General features: G+C 49.8%; 1 protein-coding gene across 3 annotated transcripts in view; it reads left to right on the top strand.

Annotated features, from left to right (window-relative positions):
* The window catches only part of IFT52 (intraflagellar transport 52), a 770,870-nt gene that overhangs the window by 610,020 nt on the left and 140,228 nt on the right, over positions 1-20,622 (top strand). For all 3 annotated transcript variants that reach the window (XM_069652341.1, XM_069652339.1, XM_069652340.1), the window contains 2 exons: positions 11,607-11,761; positions 18,797-18,884. In XM_069652341.1, the coding sequence (XP_069508442.1) occupies positions 11,607-11,761; positions 18,797-18,884 (243 nt within the window). The remainder of the gene's footprint in view (positions 1-11,606; positions 11,762-18,796; positions 18,885-20,622) is intronic.

Below are 20,622 nucleotides of genomic sequence, written 5' to 3' on the forward strand. Positions count from 1 at the left end.
GAGGTCCAGTCCGCCATCACTTTCTGCTCCTCTGGCAGGTACTCTGCTGTTACTACTATGTTCCCCTCTAGGCAGTGGTGTCAAAAGTCCTTTGCTAATTCGACCAACATCTTGGACTTCGTGCCCCTTAACCGATTTATGTACCAGACTGCTGAGATATTGTCCATCTTCAGCAGCACACAGAAATTGACCCATTCTCTGATGAATGTTCGCACTGCAAAGGAGCCCGCTAGCAACTCCAGACAATTTATGTGCAGCTTTAACTCTTCTTTGGACCACTTGCCCCCTGTTTCTAGGTCTCCACACCTGGCTCTGGAACGTTGCCGAAAATAGTTTTGCCGTTCTAAGCTTCCATATTCTGCAGCCACATGTCAGCTCTGCTCATGCTTCCTTGTCTGCTGGGACCGATTGGTGATAATCTACACCCCTTGAAGATGCTTTATCTTTAACCTTTGTAAAGCCATGTAATGCAGGGGGCCGGGAAAATCGCCTGAATCTATGTTGCCAGAAGACCCACTACTCTGGCTAGACCTCAAAGCGAAATACTCTGCTTTCTGGGCACTGATCTCAGCTCCTTCCCAATGCCCTTCATCTTCTGAGAGGGCAGCTTGAGGCATGCTTTCTTGGTATCTATCACAAAACCTAAGAATGTCAACCTCTGCCTGAGCTTTAGCTCTGATTTGTCTAGCTTGATAAGAAACTGAGGGAGGTGATCAAAGTGCATACCCAGTTCACCTGCTCCTGGAGTGCTGGGCTGTCTTGTGCTAGAATCAGAATGTCGTCCAGATATACGGTAATCTGGATTACCCTGTCTCTGATGGCCGCTGCTACTGGCCTCATCTCTTTGGTGAATGCCCAAGGTGCTGAAGCTAGGCCGAAAGGTAGGCACTTGAACGGCCAACTCTCACCGTTTCAGAGGAAGCGCAGGAATTTTCAGGGCTCCGTCGCTATTGGGACGGTGAGGTAAGCGTCCTTCAAATCTAACCTTGCTAACCAATCCCCCTGTCAGAGAAGATGCCAGTGGGAATGAATCCCCTCCATCTTGAAATGTCCGTAAACCAGCCATCTGTTTAACTCTTTCAAACATATCACCGGTCTGGACTTTACTTTCCGGTGCACCAAAAACATTTTGCTGTCAAACCCTGGTACCTCCAACGTACTGCGCTCTATCCCTCTCTTGTTTGCTAAATTGTCCAACTCTCCTTGCAATAGATTTGCCTCCCCCTACGCCATATGAATGGGATGGGGTACTATGGGGTACTACTCTCGGAGAAGGTATCTCTGTAAATTCTAGACGCAAGACCCCTACTGCCTGCAACACCCATGAGTCACTTGACAATTCCTGCCGTTTGCTTAAAAACAACTTTGTCCTGCCCCCCTACTGCTGGAAGGTGCTCGCCTTGCGCACTTACCGCCTGAGACACTCTGCTGTCTGTAGGTGCCTCTCCCTCTGTAACCTCTTGAGTGGCGGTTCCTTGTAGGGGGAAAAAGGCATCATGCTTCCTAGATTTCCAATATTGTGCTCAGAGACATTGAGGCCTTCTCTGGATGTCGAAACGACCAGACGATCGGCCTCGATGACTGGTCCCTGCAAAAACTTGTCTGGGGAAGATCTTCCTTATTGAAGATTGCGCCTTTTCCAGGGCCCTATAAATCCCAGCAAACCGAGACATTTCTCTTGCGAAGACGTCTCCGAATAGCATACCCTGTGCTCCCTCGCCTGCTTTGTAAAAAGTTAGATCGCTGAGATTACTGTCTATCTTTAACACAAGACGACTCCTCTCCGAAGAGAGCATGCAGTTAGCATTATCCAGAAGGCAAACTGTGCGCCCAATTGCAAAGGTTTGTGCTTCCACTGGTTCTCCCGTATCTTTGGCCCTTTCAGCGAGGTCCATAATTGTTGCTAATAGCCCTGTTAAATCCAGGACCTTGTCCTGGCATACCTTCCAGGCCCGATCCACCCCTTTCCTTGTGTATCTGGACGTTTTCGGGACAAAGGTCACCATTTTGGTATCCAACTCTGGGGTGTCTGTGACTTTGCCTGGCAGGTCCGACCTCGGACATTCCGGCCTGATGCGGAACCGCAACACACATTCTAGTGACTTCCTTATGCGCTGTGCAATATACAAAGCTACTTTGGGAGAAGGCACCCATTCTGTCGACTTGGGGTGCCTGATGGCTTCTGGGTGAAACGTATTGACTATGTTGTCTTCTTCATCCACTTGTTCTGGGATGGCCTACTTCTGCGGTACCCTCTCACTGGGACATGCGTCCACGATAATCTCTTCGTCATCATCATCCGGTGAGTAACCGCTGTCATCACCATCCCCTGTATTAATCGCCCCTGGGGTAGGGAGTAAGGGATAAGGGGCTAAGGGTTGTGACACTGACGACTTTTTCAAAAAAGCATCCTTTAATTTACTGAAGGTGTCGACCACCTCACGTGGCCCTTTGTTATCCCCTTCCTGAAGGCTCGGGGGAGGTCGGTCAAAGAGGGGGGGTCCTCTTCTGAGCTTTCTTACACCCCACTTGATCAACCCCAGACTTGGGGTGTCCGGCAAATGTACCTTCCCCAGGGATGTCCTCCCTCCTTTTCCGGTGCACTCCAACCTTTGCTGTACCTTTTTAGTGGCTAAAATGGATTCCAGAACCTCGGGCCGGTCATTAATAGGCTTCACTCCTTGAGAGACTGCTTTAACGAGGGAGTCACCTAGTACCTTTTTTTAAAACTCTAGGATAAGTCCCCGTCTGCATCAGGGATATCCTCAATCCACTCCTCCTCACTCCCTGCGCCATAAATGAATCGCACCTCGCGCTTATATGCAGGGGCTTGAACCTCCCTGCAGTACTGGCAACAAACGTGGCTCGCGTATGACAACGCGCGCACGAGTGGACCGGCTGCCTTGAGTGAGCGTGTTCTCTCAAGGCTCCGGTCCGCGCCTCGTGCCTTATCAACAGAATATAAACAAAATTTGGTTACTGAACAATGTAATACCAAACCAACCTTGCGCTGTACTAACGCTCTGCACAATGAACTATAAATACAGTCCTAACGTATATCATCATATGAAACTGCATAAATCAAATAAAATATACAATGCAACACAGAGCCCCAATATCCCAACTTAACTAATGAGTGAGCAACCAAAGAAAAAGAAAGGGACCCAGGCAGGATGTGAGTCATAGGAGAAGCTGAGCCATCATTGGTGGACTTTTGTGCTTTCAGGACTACATTGAACACGGGACTTAAGGGGATTTCTAATCCCTTGAGTGTTTATTTTGTTTCATGAAGAAAAAAAAATGAAAATGTTTTACATTTTGAAAATCTGCTGATGAGTGGAATTAAAGAAAATTAAGCATAATGCTCGCCTCCGGCTGGGCTTGACATAAAATTATGGAACTCGATTTCATTTTTGCTAAAATCTAAAACTAATTAGAGTTCAGGTAAGTATGAAGAAAAAACCCAGAATTGAGACTGCGCCCAGTGTTGCAAAGTGATTTAATATATATAGAAAAGTGCCCTTCCTGATGACACGTGTTTCGGTCTCCCTTGAGACCTTTTTCAAATCAGGGCTGCTTGATTAGACTTATTTTCTTATATGCCCCTGATAGGTTAAGAAACGTCTCTGCTCATCATTACACGTCCTCTGAGGACGCGTAATGGCGCCCCCTCGAGACAAGGAATCGTGCGATAAAACGCAATAAAGAAGCCTGAAGGGATCTAACCCGAGTAATGATGAGCAGTGACGTTTCTTAACATATCAGGGGCATATAAGAAAATAAGTCTAATAAAGCAGCCCTGATTTGATCTATTTGTTTTTCCCAATAATTATATCATTTGCCATTGAAAGAACACTTGTGCTGGCTGTGCCCGCTACCAAGACTACCAGTAATGCACTTTAAAGCATGTTTTCATGGTGCAAGGCAATCCCCCACCCCAGCCATATATCATGGTGTGGAAGAGGGAGGGGTGAAAAGGACGTCCTATTCTTGACTAGGCCAGATTTGTTTGCGACTTTTGAAAAATATGAAGCACATGTCGGGACAATCTCCATACTGCCTTTCACGTCAGAGCATGGACATTTGCGTCGCTTTCACAGGCCCAAGCACATCAACTCTGCCGGGCATTAGGGATACCAATCTATGTGATTGCAATGAATCGAAATATTTTGGAGTCATTGTAAATATAAAAATGACATTTGCATCATGGAGCGAGTGCCATCCAATCACTTCAGTTTTTGTTCAGAGTTCGTTTTTTGGGACTCAAAGGTTGCCAAAAATTACGGGGCGGTGCCCTAGTGCCCCTCTGGGCAAGACACCCCTGATTGTGGATATTTGTTTTTAAATTCTGGTTGGTGTTTTGATATATTTTTGTGCTGAACGGATCATATAAGGTTCTAAGTGAAGCAATACTAAACTCTAAACTATGCAAAGGTACAACCTAAAAACAAATTTACCTTTTCTTCAGGCATTGCTGTCTAAATTCGGATGCGAGACGGGATCCCTTTCAAATAAAATAACTAAAGAAAGGTCTGAATTTCTCATTGGCTTTCTGCTCCAAACCAGTGCCTAGGGTGAGTCTTTTTTTCATTCTACACCATAAACATCTTTATCAAATTCGTAAACAACCCTCCTCCCTGCTGTAAAAAAGATGATCTAGCTAAAATAGACCAATATTATTTTTCGAGGGGATTGGGTCCTCCGACGTATTCCATATCTATGACATGTAATCACCACAGCTGTGCTGCTTCGGAAACTTTTTTCGGCTCCTGCGTCCTACGTCGATGCGCCGTCGTCGAGGGCCTCCTCCGACGTCATCCGATGTGATAAGTAGGACTAATGACGCCCGTAGCCTCAGTTCCGTTTTTTCCGCAAACGTGTTGCTTCGTGATTCTCGGTTAACGCCTCGACTCTTTGGAGTTCTGTTCTTCTCGGTTCTTCGAACCTGTTCGTTTTGTGAAAATCCTTCGTGTGAAGATGTCTTCTACTTCGTCTTCGACCCCGCGTCCGGGTTTCAAGAAGTGCGGGGAGTGTGGGTCCAAGATGCCGGTGACGGACTCGCACGATGCCTGCCTCTGGTGCCTCGGGGAGGCCCACGACACGGATGACTGTATCGACTGCCAGTCGCTCACGTCCAAAGCCTTACGCGAACGTAAGAAGAAGTTGTCGGTAGGTCGGGTGTCCAAGCCCAGGAAGTCGAAGTCTGCGGGGCTTTCGACGGATGATTCGAGGGGTGACTCTCCGCGTCATCGTCAGAAGTCTCGTGGGTCTCCTTCTAGGAGTTGGTCTTGCCACTCCTCAGCCTCTTCGAGGCGTTCTCGGAAGCGCCGACACCGGTCGTCTTCCAGGTCCTCTTCGGAGGCCTCTGCCCGGCACGTCACTTACCCCACCAGCCGTGCGACGCCGGAGGAATGGGCTTCCTTCGGGAAGAAAATGCTGGTGATTCTTGAGTCGCAGGGTACTAAGCCGTCCGCGCCCCCGAGTGGGGTCGGTCGTGAGAGGTCGAGAGACACGCTCGCAAGAGTGGTCGGCACGAGTCACGGGAGAGGTCCCGTTCGGACAAGGAGACTCGTTCTCGCCGTACCCGTTCCAGGTCCCGGTCCTCGACGCGTTCAAGACTGTGTGCACCTGTGAGGTCTTCGAGGAAGACAAAGACGTCTGAGGCGTCGACAGGCTTTCTCGAGGCTCTGGCTCCGAGGAAGTCGTCGAAGCCGTCGACGCTCGGGTCGTCGAGGGACACGCTCGGGGCTCCGGCCTCGAGGGCTGTGTCGACGCCGCCCATGCTGGAGGCGCTGCGTCTGACGTCGACGCTGATCCTCTCGGCGCCGATGCCGGTTCTCTCGACGCCGGCGCCGATTCGCTCGACGCCTTTCGTGTCGGAGGTGCCCCGTGGCACGGGAGAATCCCCGAGGAAGGCTCTGGTTAAGAGCAAGCACTCTCGGGTGCCTTCTTTTCGCCACCTGGACTATATTTCAGAGGCGGATGAGGATTCTGATGGCCTGGTTCCTAGTCAGGTTCCAGATGAAATTGTCTCGGGCCATAGTGAGTTTGACGATTTGAGACAGTCACTGCATGATGCCAGTGGACTGGACACCTCTCCGGAGGTGGAGTTTTGTAGTCCTGAGCCTGGCTCTCATGCCGATTCCTCGTACCGGCGCCTTATGGCTAGGGTTTCTGAGTACTTGGGATGGTCTGCTCCCCCAGGGGAGTTTGTGCAGGATGATCTGACGGACATCCTTGATGTTGGTCCCCCAACTGACCCGGTACTGCCGTTCCATATGGCTTTACAGAGAAGGGTGGTGGCGGCTTGGACTGCTCCGGAGAGTCTCCCGGCGGTGGGCAGATCCTTGTCGCGAAAATACCGTCCAGCCAGTAGCGACCCCTGCTACTTGACCAGGCACCCCACTCCGGAGAGTTTGGTGGTGCAGGCGGCCACGGCCCCGGCGAAGCAGGCGTCGTACCCTACCATCCCTCCTGATAGGGACGACAAACGTTTTGATGGCTGGGCGAAGAAAGTGTTTTCTTCTGGTGGTATGGCGCTTCAAGCGGCCAACTCCATTTGTGCCTTGTCTCGTTTCACACACACTCTGTGGAACTGTGTTGCGTTAGCGGCTGAACATATCCCCGAAGGGGACGAACGGGATGGTTTCCTTGCTATGGTCCAGGATGGTAAGGATGCCATGTGTGAGTCCGTTCAGTCGGGTTTGGATTTAGCTGAATGCGTCAGTAGGTCCATGGCGGCGAGCACCGTGATACGCAGGTTTGCGTGGTTGCGGAAGTCGGGGTTTGCTCCTGATGTGCAGTCCCGGCTCCTCAACATGCCCTTTGACGGTGAACATCTTTTTGGCAGCAAGGCTGACGAGAGCCTTGAGAGGTTGCAGACCTCAAAAGCTGCAGCAAAGTCGTTGGGCGCTGCAGTTCGCCAACCTCCGCCTTTTCGCCTAGGGGACAGCAGTGGAGGGGTGGTTCCTTTCGCTATTACTCATCCTTCAGTAAAGCGAGAGGAGCTGGCAGTCAAAGAGGCCAACGCAGGGGTACCAGAGGTGGACGACAGGGTACCCGTGGTGCCAAGGCCGCTCGGGCAGTTGCCTCTTTGCCCTCAGGTAACGCCGCAGCCGCTCCCACTCAGTCGTGAGGCCATGTCCCATGGTTCGCCGGTTGGGGGAAGGCTGGCGCAGCATCTTGTAGAGTGGCAAGCCATTACTTCAGATGTGTGGGTTCTGGAGATCATAACCCACGGCTACTGTCTTCCCTTTCGGCACAAGCCTCGCGACAATCCACCGGGGAACCTCTCTTTGCAGTGTCCGGAACCGCTCCTTGCGCAGGAAATTCAAGCCCTGCTGGAGAAAGGCGCCATAGAACTGGTGCCTGTAGCGGAGAGGAACAAGGGATGGTATTCCCCTTATTTTTTGATTTCGAAGAAAGACGGGGGATTGAGACCCATCATGGACTTGCGCGGTTTGAACAAACTCCTCAGGAAGGACAAGTTCAAGATGGTTACTCTCTCTCAAGTCCTCCAGGCCCTTCAGCTTCAGGACTGGTTATTGTCACTCGACCTCAAGGATGCTTACTTCCATGTGCCGATCCGTCCCAAGCACAAGAAGTACCTGAGGTTCGCGGTTGGCGACTCGCACTTTCAGTTTCGGGTCCTGCCGTTCAGATTGACCTCTGCCCCGAGGGTTTTCACCAAGCTCATGGTGGTGGTGGCAGCGCATCTCAGGCAAGGGGGGATTCACGTCTACCCCTACCTGGACGATTGGTTGATCAGGGGGAGCTCTCCCGAGCAAGTCCTGGATCATCTGTCCGTCACCTGCCACTCCCTTCACAGGCTGGGCTTCTCCCTCAATTTAAAGAAGTCCCATTTGACGCCAACACAGCGGCTCCAGTACATCGGAGCAGTGCTCGACACTTCCCTGGGGCAGTGTTTTCCTCCCCAGGTGAGGGCTCTTCACATTCAACAGATGGTGCACAAGTTTCAGCATGCCCAGACGCTCCCAGCGTTCGAGTTCTTGAGGTTGCTCGGCCTCATGGCATCCTGCATTCTTCTGGTGCCAGAGGCTCGCCTGCGGATGAGATCTTTGCAGTGGGGACTCAAGACGCAATGGTCGCAGTCCTCCGGCAGGATGTCGGACCCGGTTCAGGTGCCGTCCTCGGTCGCCCGGGATCTTCTGTGGTGGGCCGTCGAAGGCAACTTGATGAAGGGGGCTCTGTTTTGGCTTCCCTGGCCGGAGGTGACGATCGTGTCGGATGCATCCCTCACGGGGTGGGGAGCTCATGCCAACGGGCTGACAGTCAGCGGACGTTGGTCTCCTTCGGAGTCCAGACTCCATATCAATCTTTTGGAGCTGAGGGCCATCAGGCTAGCCCTGAAGGCTTTTCTGCCGACTGTGCGAGGAAAGAGTGTCCTGATCCTGACGGACAATACAGTGGCCATGCACTAACTCAACAAAAAGGGGGGGGCAGGGTCACTTCCTCTGTGCAGGGAGGCGATGCAGCTCGAGTTCTGGGCCATCCAGCAGGAAGTTTCGATCTCGGCAGTTCATCTGGCCGGAGACGAAAACGTGATGGCGGACGCTCTGAGCAGGCAGAGCGCAGTCTCTCACGAGTGGGAGTTGGCTCAGGAGATTCTCCTGGAGATCTTCGCCCTTTGGGGGACCCCTCAAGTGGATCTCTTCGCCTCCAGTGTCAACCGAAAGTGCGAAAGGTTTTGCTCGCGGGAATTTCCTCCAAAAGGAGACTTAGGAGACGCGTTCGTGGTGGAGTGGTCATTCCCGCTGCTGTACGCGTTTCCTCCAGTCCCCGTCATCCCGCAAGTGCTGCGGAGGTTACGGAAGTTCGGTTCCCGGATAATCCTCATTGCTCCGGCGTGGGCTCGGAGGACGTGGTACCCGGACCTTCTCGACTTGTCCATCTGCCCTCCACGTCGTCTTCCCTACCGAGACGATCTGCTCTCACGGGAGCAGGGTCAGGTTCTCCATCCGGAGGTCAGATCCCTCAACCTTCACGCTTGGCTTCTGAAAGGTTGAGGTATAGGATTGGGACCTCCCTGAAGACGTGATGGAGGTGTTGCTTTCGGCCCGAAGGCCAGCAACAAAGTCTCTGTACCGTTGCCGTTGGCGTAAGTTCTGTGACTGGTGCAGAGTTCAGAATGTGGATCCTTTTGCATGTGACATCCCCATGGTTCTGTCCTTTTTACTTTCTTTGGCCCACAGGGGCTTGCAAGTGGGTACCATTAAAGGTTACCTGGCGGCGCTGTCCATCTTTAAGCGCTCGTCTGAAGAGTGTTCTTACTTTAAAATCCCTTTAATTTCACAGTTTCTAAAAGGGCTCACTAATGTGTTCCCTCCGTCACCTTTCCTGGTGCCCGGTTGGGATTTAAACCTTGTTCTTAAGTTTCTTATGGGTGCTCCGTTTGAGCCTTTACATTCTTGCCCTTTGAGGCTGTTAACTCTGAAAACTGTGTTTTTAGTTGCGGTTACTTCTGCTCGCAGAGTGAGTGAGTTACAGGCACTTTCAGTTAAGCCACCCTTCACTGTATTTCACAAGGACAAGGTTGTCCTTGGAGTTCGTCCTTCTTTTCTTCCGAAGGTAATGACAGAATTTCATTTGGCTCAGAAGGTTGTTCTTCCGGCATTCTATCCTCCTCCGCATCCTGGTAAGGAAGAGGAGAGGCTCCATAGGCTTAATCCTAGGAGAGCTTTAAGCTTTTATGTTTCACGCATGTCCCGGGTCAGAGTGGACGATCAACTCTTTATTGGTTACGCTGAAAGCGTTTGGGGCAAGCTGTGACGAAACAGACTTTGTCTCGCTAGATTATTTTGGCCATCTCGGAGTGTTACCGCTTGGCAGGTAAGGACCCACCGGCTGGCTTGCGGGCCCATTCTACCAGGGGTATGGCTGCATCTACTGCCCTGCAGAGGGGCGTTCCTCTTCGCAACATCTGTGATGCAGCTACCTGGGCTTCAGTACATACATTTGTACGTCACTATTCCCTCGATTCCATCTGAGGACAGGATCTGGTCTTTGGCAAGGCGGTCCTTTGCTCTATTTGATTGGCTATTCTAAATTTTGATTCTAAATTCTTTCCCTCCTCCTTGCTCTGGTACTGCTTTGGGAGTCTGTCATAGATATGGAATACGTCGGAGGACCCAATCCCCTCGAAGAACAAGTTACTTTCTTACCTGGTAACGTTCTTTCGATGGGATGGTCCGACGACGTATTCCATATCACTCCCGCCCTGCCTTCCCCGCTGCAGAATTTCTTTTGCGATTGCAGCTTACGTTCCGCAAGGTTTTGTGTCTGACTGGCAGTTGACTAATGTCACACGTTCTGGGGGAAAAAACTACAACTGAGGCTACGGGCATCGTGCGTCCTACTTATCACATCGGATGACGTCGGACGTCGGAGGAGGTCCTTGACGACAGCGCATCGACGTCATCGACGCAGGACGCAGACGCTGAAAAAAGTTTCCGAAGCAGCACAGCTGTGGTGATTACATGTCATAGATATGGAATACGTCGTCGGACCATCCCATCAAAAGAACGTTACCAGGTAAGAAAGTAACTTGTTCTTTTAAACTTGTGAAATCTGGACTAATAGACACTTAAAATACAGTAACATTCCTGGGGGCTGAGAGGGCGAACATTCAGAACTCTTGGGTGGGGGTTCAGAAAACCAACTACCACCACCTGCAAAGCAGGTGGGTGTAATTCTTTCATAAGCTTACTTTGTTATCCTTTTGTTACAGTAGTAGGGTCAGAAATTATTATAGAATAGGTTTGGGCAGGGTTTTTGTGAGGCATCCTGACAAGCACCTGTTTGTTTTGTTTTCTTTCTTTGAAGAATAGGGAATTTATCTTAGAGCTAGGCACAGATGAGTCATTAATAGCTTTAATAAAATTACTTTGTTGCAAAACATGTCCTCTTGTCCAACTCGATTTACCACAGTGGGCAGAACTAAGGGATAAACTGTTGAATAACGTTAGCGACAAGGCTAAGATGCAAAGACGGAAGTTGAAAGGATATTTGATGGGGTGCACAATGTGCATTGTATTGTTTTTTAATGTTATCAACCTACTTTCACTTATAACCGAGAATGAGTGAAATGGAAAATGGTGGGAGGCCGGGGGGATGGCTATATAATGAACAAGTCTCAAAGACGTGTTGAAGGTTTGTGCAATTTAAATGTGTGCTGATTCTCTGCATTTTGTTTCACACAGCAGTATTTTGTCTTCTAGATGTAATGCATAGTCACAGATGCAATTATGAAATTTTAGTATTATCATCCTGAAAATACAATTTCCCAACAAAATTCTGCAGTCCCTTTGTTTCATATAGTTGTCTGATGGCTTGATACCAGTTCATGAAATATGGGGGTTCTTATTGTGTGGCTTGGGTCAAGCATGACAGTAACCTAGCTTTTTATTATTCCAGTACATGATGAACCTGTTTTGTTCAGTTATCTGTGTGCCTCCGTTTTGTTTCACATAGTGCCCTTTAATGATTAAATGACCATCAAAGAAGGTGGTGTTTCAATTTTAATGGTTGAGAAGAATGTCTGACAAGTTGTGTATGTATTCATGGCCCAATTTCCTCTTGCATGACAGATCACAGACTACACCATGCTTCCTGACACAGCAAAACTATCGGAACATTTGCGAGTATGCCTGCAAGAGGGAGAAGAGAACCCACGAGATTTCACCACACTCTTCGACATGACCATATACCAGCTGGATACCACATCGCTTTCCAAAGTCATAAAGTGAGTCCCAGGGTTAGAAATTGAGGGGAGCTGGGAGGTATTTAGCTCCTGCTTGTTGCCTAGGAGCACCTGGTAACCTGCATACAGCCATCTACTCGGAGCTACTTTTGGCTCTGCAGGCCAACTTTTGTCGATCAAACACCTAAGTGAATTTATCTCTGTTGGTTTGGGACAATCTATGAATAAACATTAGGACACATCTATACAACATTTAAAGCATATGTGGCCATAAATAATGAACAAAATCTTATCTTTGCATCGAATCTGAAAGTTAGATTTGCGGAACAGTGCACTACCTGCTTGTTCCCAGTGGTAGCTCCTAGTCACTTGTTAATGCTGGATACCCATGAGCTACTTTTAGTTCCTGCTTATCGAATCTTAATTTCGATCCCTGGAGTCCCTGCCACATGATTATCGCATAGACCTTCGTTCACTTGTATACACACTCCTGGGCGGTGGAGGATGATGGGAAAGCACGGGGGAGGTGGAGGATGATTGGAAATCACGCGGGAGGGAGGTATTATTCCAGGGTGTTGCTCATGACTAAGGTACTGACCTAGAACTGACTTTAGCCAGAGTCTAGCCAGCAATAACAACATGAGTTGTTAGTGTGGAAAGTCCCATTGATGGAGCAGAAGGCAACATGCAGTGCGGAATACAGGATTTCTTCTTTCTTTTCCACGTTCCTCTCCCTCAGTCTGTAACATTTGTGGTTTAGCACCTTTCATTCTTTTGCTGTGGACCATCTCATCATTTGGTACTTAAGTTTCAACTTGCCAGGGAGGCGTGGCTTGCAGCTTTGGAGTAGTTCGACTTCATTGACTGCTCCCGCCTGATCCGGACTCGTACAAAAATGTCGACCTGGGAACTGCGACGGCCGAAAAAATGCCGACTTTTTTTTCTTCTTTTTAACCCCTCCCTTACACCATATATATATGTGGGGGGGGGGTTCAGTGAATAATATTAATATCGGGGCGTCTCCCCCCGCAAATATATGTGGTGTAAAGGGTTAAAAAATACATTTTCGCCCGTCTCAGTGATCACATAGATCCGCCTGATCGTGCACAATCCGACTGGGAAGCAAGGCTAACCTCCACAACGGCGCATGAAAACAAGCGGGACAATGGAGGAACCCTCCTGGAGTCTCTAGCAGAAGGAAGGGGAGCGGAGCCCTGGCCATTAGCTAAGAGGGAAGCACGGAAGACACGGACTGCAGTCGGCGTCCGGAATCAAGATGGCGGCTGCATCCTGAGGAAGCTGGCTGCAGGGCAAACAAGAGCCGCAGACAACAGAGGTCTGGAGAAGTCAGTTGAGGGAGACGCAAAGCAGTGAGGGATGGCATCGTGCATCGCTGTAGTGTGTATGCAGAGGAGGAGGAGCACGCCAGAACAGCACACCAGATGCGAGGAGCCGCGCTGTAAACACCGACCTCAGGCTCCCATTGGGGCACACAGAGGCAACCATCAAGACCCGGGCACTGCGGCGGTGAGAAGGCAAGTGGTATGCACGGCCCCCTTAAGGCAGATGGACACCCTGTTATGGAGAGACTGAAGCAGTGGAACACACAGGTGAGCCCGGGCGGGCAGTGATAGCTGGAGGCTGCATCCCCCGATCCCTGTGACACACTAAGGAGCCAAAAAGGCTCAACTGCATTAGACCCCCACCCCCAAAAGCATCCGGGGGCCGATAGAAGGCCTGGGAAGTGGCGAGGAGAATAAAGAGGACCCGGGATGGGCGGTGACTTGGAGATAGTGCCCCTTGGTCCTGGGGCTCCGGAGGGAGAGGAACCAGCAACAATACTGGCTGGCCAAGACCCGACGCCTTACCTGGGAGGCCCAGAGGAAGCGCCCCGGCACGGTGCACGTTAGGGGGAGGATCAGGGGGGCAACAACAAAGGGCGCCTGAAAGCCGCATGATAAGAGTGACGGCCCAAGCCCAAAGTATACTTGCTGGTAGCTTGCACAATCAGGCAGCCGCAACTACGCCCACTGAAAATTGGGTCTAGAAAATTTACAGCAGGTTCCCGGGGGAACAACAGTTGCGGCCGCATACTGAAGGAATAGATCGATTTGATGCCTTCAAAATTGGCCAAAACAAAAGCAGGCCAATCGACGCTGGACAGCTATGCCAGGGCTGTGCAACAGGCCCCTGGGGGAAACATGGACCCCACGCAGACAAAAGGGAGCAAAGCCATGGACTTGCAGCAGTACAAATAGACGTTGGATTGCTGCACCAGGATGTGCGTAACCTAGCAGAGCGCACCATCAGTCTAGAAACCCCATGTGAAGGAGAATGCTGGGGAGATACAGGAGACGTGTTCCAACGTCCATGTCTTGCAGCAGAAGGTCAGCTTTTTGGAAAGCAGAGTTGAAGAGGCAGAGGGTCTGGCCCTCAGGAACAATATCTGCATAGTAGGCCTGCCGGAACGAGAGGAGGCCTCGGACCCTACAATCTACATAGAGAACATGCCACTTTGGGAAATTGGGGGCGGGAACCTTAAGCAAAGCTTCACAATCGAGAGGGCAGATAGGGTGCGTGGGGTGCCTCCAAGACCGATAATTCCAAAGTTCCTGAACTATAAGGACTGGGAAAAAATGCTAGCCTTCTCAGACAGTAGAATACTGAAGAGGGCGTTGGCCAACCTAGCTTTCTACCCGGACTACACCTTCCAGGTGCAGAAGAACCGTGCACACATTTTTGCGGCTAAAGCCAGTCTCCAATCGGGTGGACTGAAATATATGCTGATATATTCTGCACACCTGAAAGTTATATATGAGAACAGGGCCCTGTTTTTTGACCACCCGGAGGAGGCACAGGCATGGATGGACAAGGAAAAGATAAGTTCCTGCGATGAGGATGGAGCCAACGCTCCTGTTTGATGCAAGTGAAGCATGTAATAACGGTGGTCCAGACGAGGGCGAGAATTTGCTTGCCGTTTTCACACTCCGCTGTTGACAAGGCGACGTTGGAAGTCCAATGGGCACTGGGAGACATGCGGGTTCCCGCAAAGAGGATATTTCTTTCTTAGAGGAGATAGGTGGATCGAAGTCTTGGCTAAAGGGCTGGATGCTAACTGTTAATGCCTCACGACACGAACCTCAGAGTTCCACTTTTTAGCTGCACTTGATTTTGTGCCCACCCACTATGCCTACTAGGGAGGATGCGAGAAGCGGATTTGCCCGAGCAATGACATGGATGCTTGGCGGCTGTTGTTTTTTGTTGAGGAAGTTATATGGGACAGGGACTTGCCTGCATGCACGTTGAAGAAGAAGAGAAACACTGTAATCTCGAGTAGATCACCACGTAAGGAGCAGGAAGACCCTATTGCTATGCTAGATTTGGACACAGGAGGCAGAGTATAGGTTATATGAGTGAATGGTTGGGACTGTAAATGTACTTACCTGGAATGTAAGAGGGCTGAACACGTATGTGAAAAGAAATAGTTTATTCATACCTAAAGAGGTCCAAAACTGATATTGCATTGTTGCAGGAAACTCGCCTCACGGCTGAAAAAAAAACACTGTTAGCAAAGAAATGGAGGGAGCGGGTATTTGGTTTTCCATATTCCGCCTATGCCCAAGGGTTCCTGATTTGGATAGCAACCTTTGAGGTCACCCACATTAAAACAGCTAACGAAGGGAGGATAGTGTTAGTCCAGTGCCTCCTCGAACATGTGGATAGTTGTCTGGTTAATACGTTTGCCCCCAATCAGAGAACAGCCACGTTCTTCAGGTCACTATACCACCGGCTGGGCCCTTACAGAGATGGTAATATCATATTGGGGGGGAGGGGGCGATTTTAATTGCACGTTAATTCCGTCCATAGATAGATCCGATGCTAAGTACACTAATCCGGCCCCGCCGGCCAGGACGCTACAGATACTCCTAGAGTAATTTGCTCTGGTGGACGCTTGGAGAGTACTCCACCCGGATACCAGACACTACTCGCACTACTCAGCACCGCACACACAAATAGATTATCTTTTTGTGGGGCAGGAATCGGCACACCTCATCACGATGGAGCAGTAACATGGAAAGATCCTGTCTGACCATGCCTCGCTCAGCCTACAATGGCAATATCTACCCCCGAGAGCCAGATTAAAAGACAGCATCCCAGACTTTGTCTCACACAATGTAGGTAGCGAATCTAGTGCAGGAAGTCTTTGGGAAGCATTAAAGGTAGTAATCAGGGGAGCAGCCATTGCGGGGTTGTGCAGCGCCACGCAACCATTACCAAAGAATTGTCCTCCATGGAGGATGACTGTGGATAGCGGGGCAGTCCAGACGGTGCTATCAGGTGAGAACGCAGAGGTTATAGCGCTTAAACAGACATGCATGGAGTGCTGGCAGAGGCTGGGAAGTCACAGTTACGCAAAATGGATTGAGAGGCAACACAAAGAGGGGGATAAACCTGTCTGTTTGTTAGCATGGCTATATAAAAAGGAGGAGAAACAGGGCCCTATCCACATGATACGCACAAGACATGGGGACTTATGCCACACCCAAACCGTGATCAATGAGACTTTTCAGGAATTTTATAAAACTCTCTACCAGGAGGGTCCTCAGATACCAAGAGCCTATCTAGAGGAAGTGCTCGGAGAGATAGTACTCCCCCTGGCTAAGTCATGAAGCGAAAGACAGCATAGAGGAACCGCTCACCCTTGACGACATTCAAAGCACGATTACGGCATTGCTGACAGGAAAAACTCCTGTATCGGATGGTATGACCTACGAATTTTATAAGGCATATGCTCAGGAGCTGGCCTCACACTTGCTCAACACCTTCAAAGACTCTTATGAGGCAGGTATCCCCCCCTCCTCAGTTTGAGGGAATCTATTATCATTCCACTTCTTACAAGATGCTGACAGCTATACTTGCAAATAAATTGAAAAGGGTGATACATACCCTCATACACCCAGACCAAACCGGCTATGTACCAGGCCGTAGTATGACATGGAATTTGAGGAGGCTACACCATGTGATTGATGGCACAGCATCCTGGGAGTCCCTGTGTGCCATAGCCACACTAGATGCAGTGAAGATGTTCGATTCGGTACGATGGGACTGGCTATATGCAACTCTGCGCAGGTTTGATTTTGAGTAGTCCTATATTAATTGGGTCCAACTGGTGTACACAAGACTGTTGGCGCAGGTGAAAACGGGCAGATGCATTTCAGGAGCATGGGAATTGGAAAAAGGTGCGAGACAGGGCGGCCCACTATCCCCATTACTTTACATCCTAGCCATGGAACCAATAGCACAGTACCTTAGGGCAGAATATACAGAGGCAGGTATAGAGAGAGACTGGACCAGAAATCTGATATAATTGTACGCTGATGATGCGTTACTATACATTCAGAACCCAAAGACAATCTAGAGCTGTTGTACGAGACCTTGGCACTGTTTGCGAAGCTGTCAGGGATTACAATTAGCACAGACAAGTCAGTCCTGTTCCCGGTAGCAGGACTACATTGGATAGAACAAAGGGCGCTGCCGGTCCTTGCACTGCAGTGGAAGACGGTCACGTTTAGATACCTTGGAGTCAATGTACACCATGACCCTTTGAAAGAATTTACATATAATACGCTGAACGCCCTAGAGGGTATCAAAAGCTCAATGAAGTTCTTGGCTGAGCTTCCCCTTTCACTAATGACACTGCATAGTATCTGTAGAGATTTTCGGTGGTCGAACGGGAGGAAGAGGATAGTGTTATCGACACTACACAGGGCTTATGAGGAAGGAGGCATCAGGATCCCACACTTTAAACTACATGAGTCGCAGAATGGGAAGTCTTAGTACAAACCTTGTCCACTGGGGAAGATATGAACAGAGTGGCGACGAATGGCCTCGATTGAAGGGAAAGGATGTTCCAAATATGTAAACCATACAGTGGTGAGAGAAAAATTACTTTGCAGGCAAGAGGGAGTTGGGAGGGTGCAGAAGGAGGGGCTGGTTGTGTGTGAAGTTGATGTAGCGTTATATGACCATTGCAGACAGTGCAAGTGGCAGCGTGAAGAATGTTTCAATTGTTGTATCGATAAAACTTACAAAACTTTCAACTTGCCACATTTGAAATTGGGGTCCTTTGAAATGTAATTGCTGGTTCAGCATACATACTGCATACAAGCGGCCACACCACAAGTTTGCTCTGGTGGTGGGCCAGAGAAGAAAACCAGATATTTTTACTTACTTAATTGGGAACAAATGCATAACCGCTGACAGCTATGTTGACATTGTGAAATTTACAAGTACTTCTTTCAAATTCGTTCTTCTTCCTTCACCCATACTTGGTCTCTGCTCATGTTTCTAATTCCACTTCTTCTTGCTCTGCTTTGTCTGGCACTTTCTATTGAATTCTTTCTCATACCCCTTCTGTTCAGCATTTAGACTAATATCAATGACAGCTTACTCCCAGGAAACCTCGTAATATGGTTTTATAATGCCATCTGCAGTTACTGGTCCTGTGATTTTCAGCATTTTTACCATTTTAACATCCGGTAACGTTCTCAGGTTTTTCTTTGTATAATGTGAAAACACCTTTTGTTTCTACTGTAGAAGGATTTTCATTCTATGTTGAAAGAAGTCCAGAAATCGGAGTCCAAGGATAAGCACTTTTATGGTTTTATTTTCATTTTATTTACACGTTTATATTTAAAGGAAAAGCACCATCATAGATAAAACTTGCATGATTTGACTCATCTGGAGTCAAGATCCAGGGGTTTGTGAACAGCTAAACACTCTTTTCAGTTTACACTGTAGACTTTCCAAAGGACGTTGTGGCCCATGGTTCATTGCTTCCAAACCAAGGAATTTAGTGCCACACTCCTTCACTGTTCATGCTTCACTGACTGCCCCCTCTTTGTCCACTTGCATCTTCACCCAATGTCTCTTTACAAGGCTGATAAACCCTCTCCTTTTCTGAACCACCATCTCTGCCCCTTAATGTTTCCCTTCTATCCGTGGTCCATTGTTTTGAGTGCCTTACTCCAGTGCTCTATTCTCCCTATCCATTTACCTTTTTGTCCCGCACTGTAGAGCATACGAGCAGCTGAATGTGAAGCATGAACCGCTACAGCTCATCCAGCCTCAGTTTGAAACGCCGCTTCCAGCTCTCCAACCAGCTGTGAGTAATATTTTACGATAACTGGAATTTCCTTTGCTCGTCAGCCACCAGGCGTCTCTAATGATGTTTAATAGGTAATGGTGCAAAATATTTTAATCAATCGTAACCCCAAAATTACAATCTTCATTGTTGTATTTTGTTCACCCATTCTCCACCAATGTACACCCTCCTTCCTTTACTTCCCTTTTTCATCTCTTCCTGCAAACTATGGACTTGTTTAACATTATGGGCTGTGTCACAATTCGCTCACCAACAGACATACTCATATAACCACATTTCTCCAGCATGGGGTCTGGCATGGATTCACATGCTCATGAATATTCCCCGTCGTCAGGCTGGGTATCCTCGGTAAAGAAAAAATCAGTATCAGTTCCGTTTCTGATCTGTCTTTCGTAGTAGTAACCAATCACTGATCTCTGCGTCATACTGACCACAGCCAATGACTGCCATCTCCCTAAGCCCCGCCTCTGGCAGCCATCTTCAGATTTTTACCGCACGTTCAAGTGTTGGGATCCTCGTGCTATTGCTCTCGAGCGTTAGTGCTTTTTTCGCGCTTTTTCTTAGGAAAATTTTATCTTTTTCGGTTAAAAGAGCCTCAAGCTCCACCGTTTCTTTATCCGATCAACGGGGACCCGTGTCGGATTCTTCTACGCCCCTCAAGGGTGAAGATTACGTCGAGCCACGCTTTTGGAGGACTCCAGAAGTTTCTCAGGCCCTTCTCGAGCATGGCCCAGGAGAAGGGAAGCTCGACCCCCGGAAAGCTGTTCAGGGTCTGCCCTGGATGCCAGCTTCAGAATGTCTTTAAGGAGGACGAACACTCCCTTTGCCTTTACTGCCTCCATGAGGACAAGACGCACGTGGAGAAGGACTGTGCGTTTTGCGGCAATATGTCGGAGCGGACCATGAAGGACCGCCATCTGCGTCTCGCCAACTGGCTGGAAGGGAAAAGCCCGTCAGGCGAGAAGAAGTCGTCGTCCGAGCGGCCTTCTAAGACCTTTGAGGGAGCCCCGGCGACGGGGGTCCAACAGAAGGCCAAGCACCGCGAGTCCGCTGGCACCGGAAGCGCCGAACGGTCGGGCTCTACGGGCGCCAGGCAGGGCGCATCCTCCCCGGCGCCATCAACCACGAGCCAATGCTTTGGCTCGGCTAAGAGGAAGGCCGAGCACCCGGCGAAGCTCTTGGAGAGACCCCGGTCGTGCTCGAAGGCCCCATCGGAGGGGGAGCGAGGTGGTGACCCTCCCCCCAAGGAGAAGGCAGTGAGCGCACCTAAGGTGGTGAAAGCCTTGATCCATCCGGCCAAGGCCTCTATCGAGATAGTCGCGGCAGCCCTGGCTCAGCCTGTGGAGGCTACAGCAGTGGTGGCGACCTCGGGGCCCAGAATCTCTCTGCCACCGCGGAGGGAGTCCTCTTTCATGCCCATCGACAGGACCCCCGTGAAACCTCCGACGGAGAAGAAAAAGGGGGGAGCAGGAGGTCGTTGTGGATTCGGCCTCAACCTCTGAGGAGGAGCTGATCGAAGTCTTAGGCCACAGCGCTGGCGTGGAAGAAGACCATCCTGTCGGGAGGGACCCCGACGTGGGAGACGAAGAGAACGCCGACGGGGCTCCTGATCACCCATCGGAACCCCCTCAACCAGTGCCGCAAGACAACTCGGCGGCCATTTTGTTGGCTATACAGTCCTTATGCTCGGAGATAAGGACGAGACTGCCGTTACCACCAACGGAGGAACCGCTCCCGA

Source organism: Ambystoma mexicanum, chromosome 3p (genome assembly GCF_040938575.1).
Source record: "Ambystoma mexicanum isolate Mex_15411 chromosome 3p, UKY_AmexF1_1, whole genome shotgun sequence".
Taxonomy (NCBI): Eukaryota; Metazoa; Chordata; class Amphibia; order Caudata; family Ambystomatidae; genus Ambystoma; species Ambystoma mexicanum.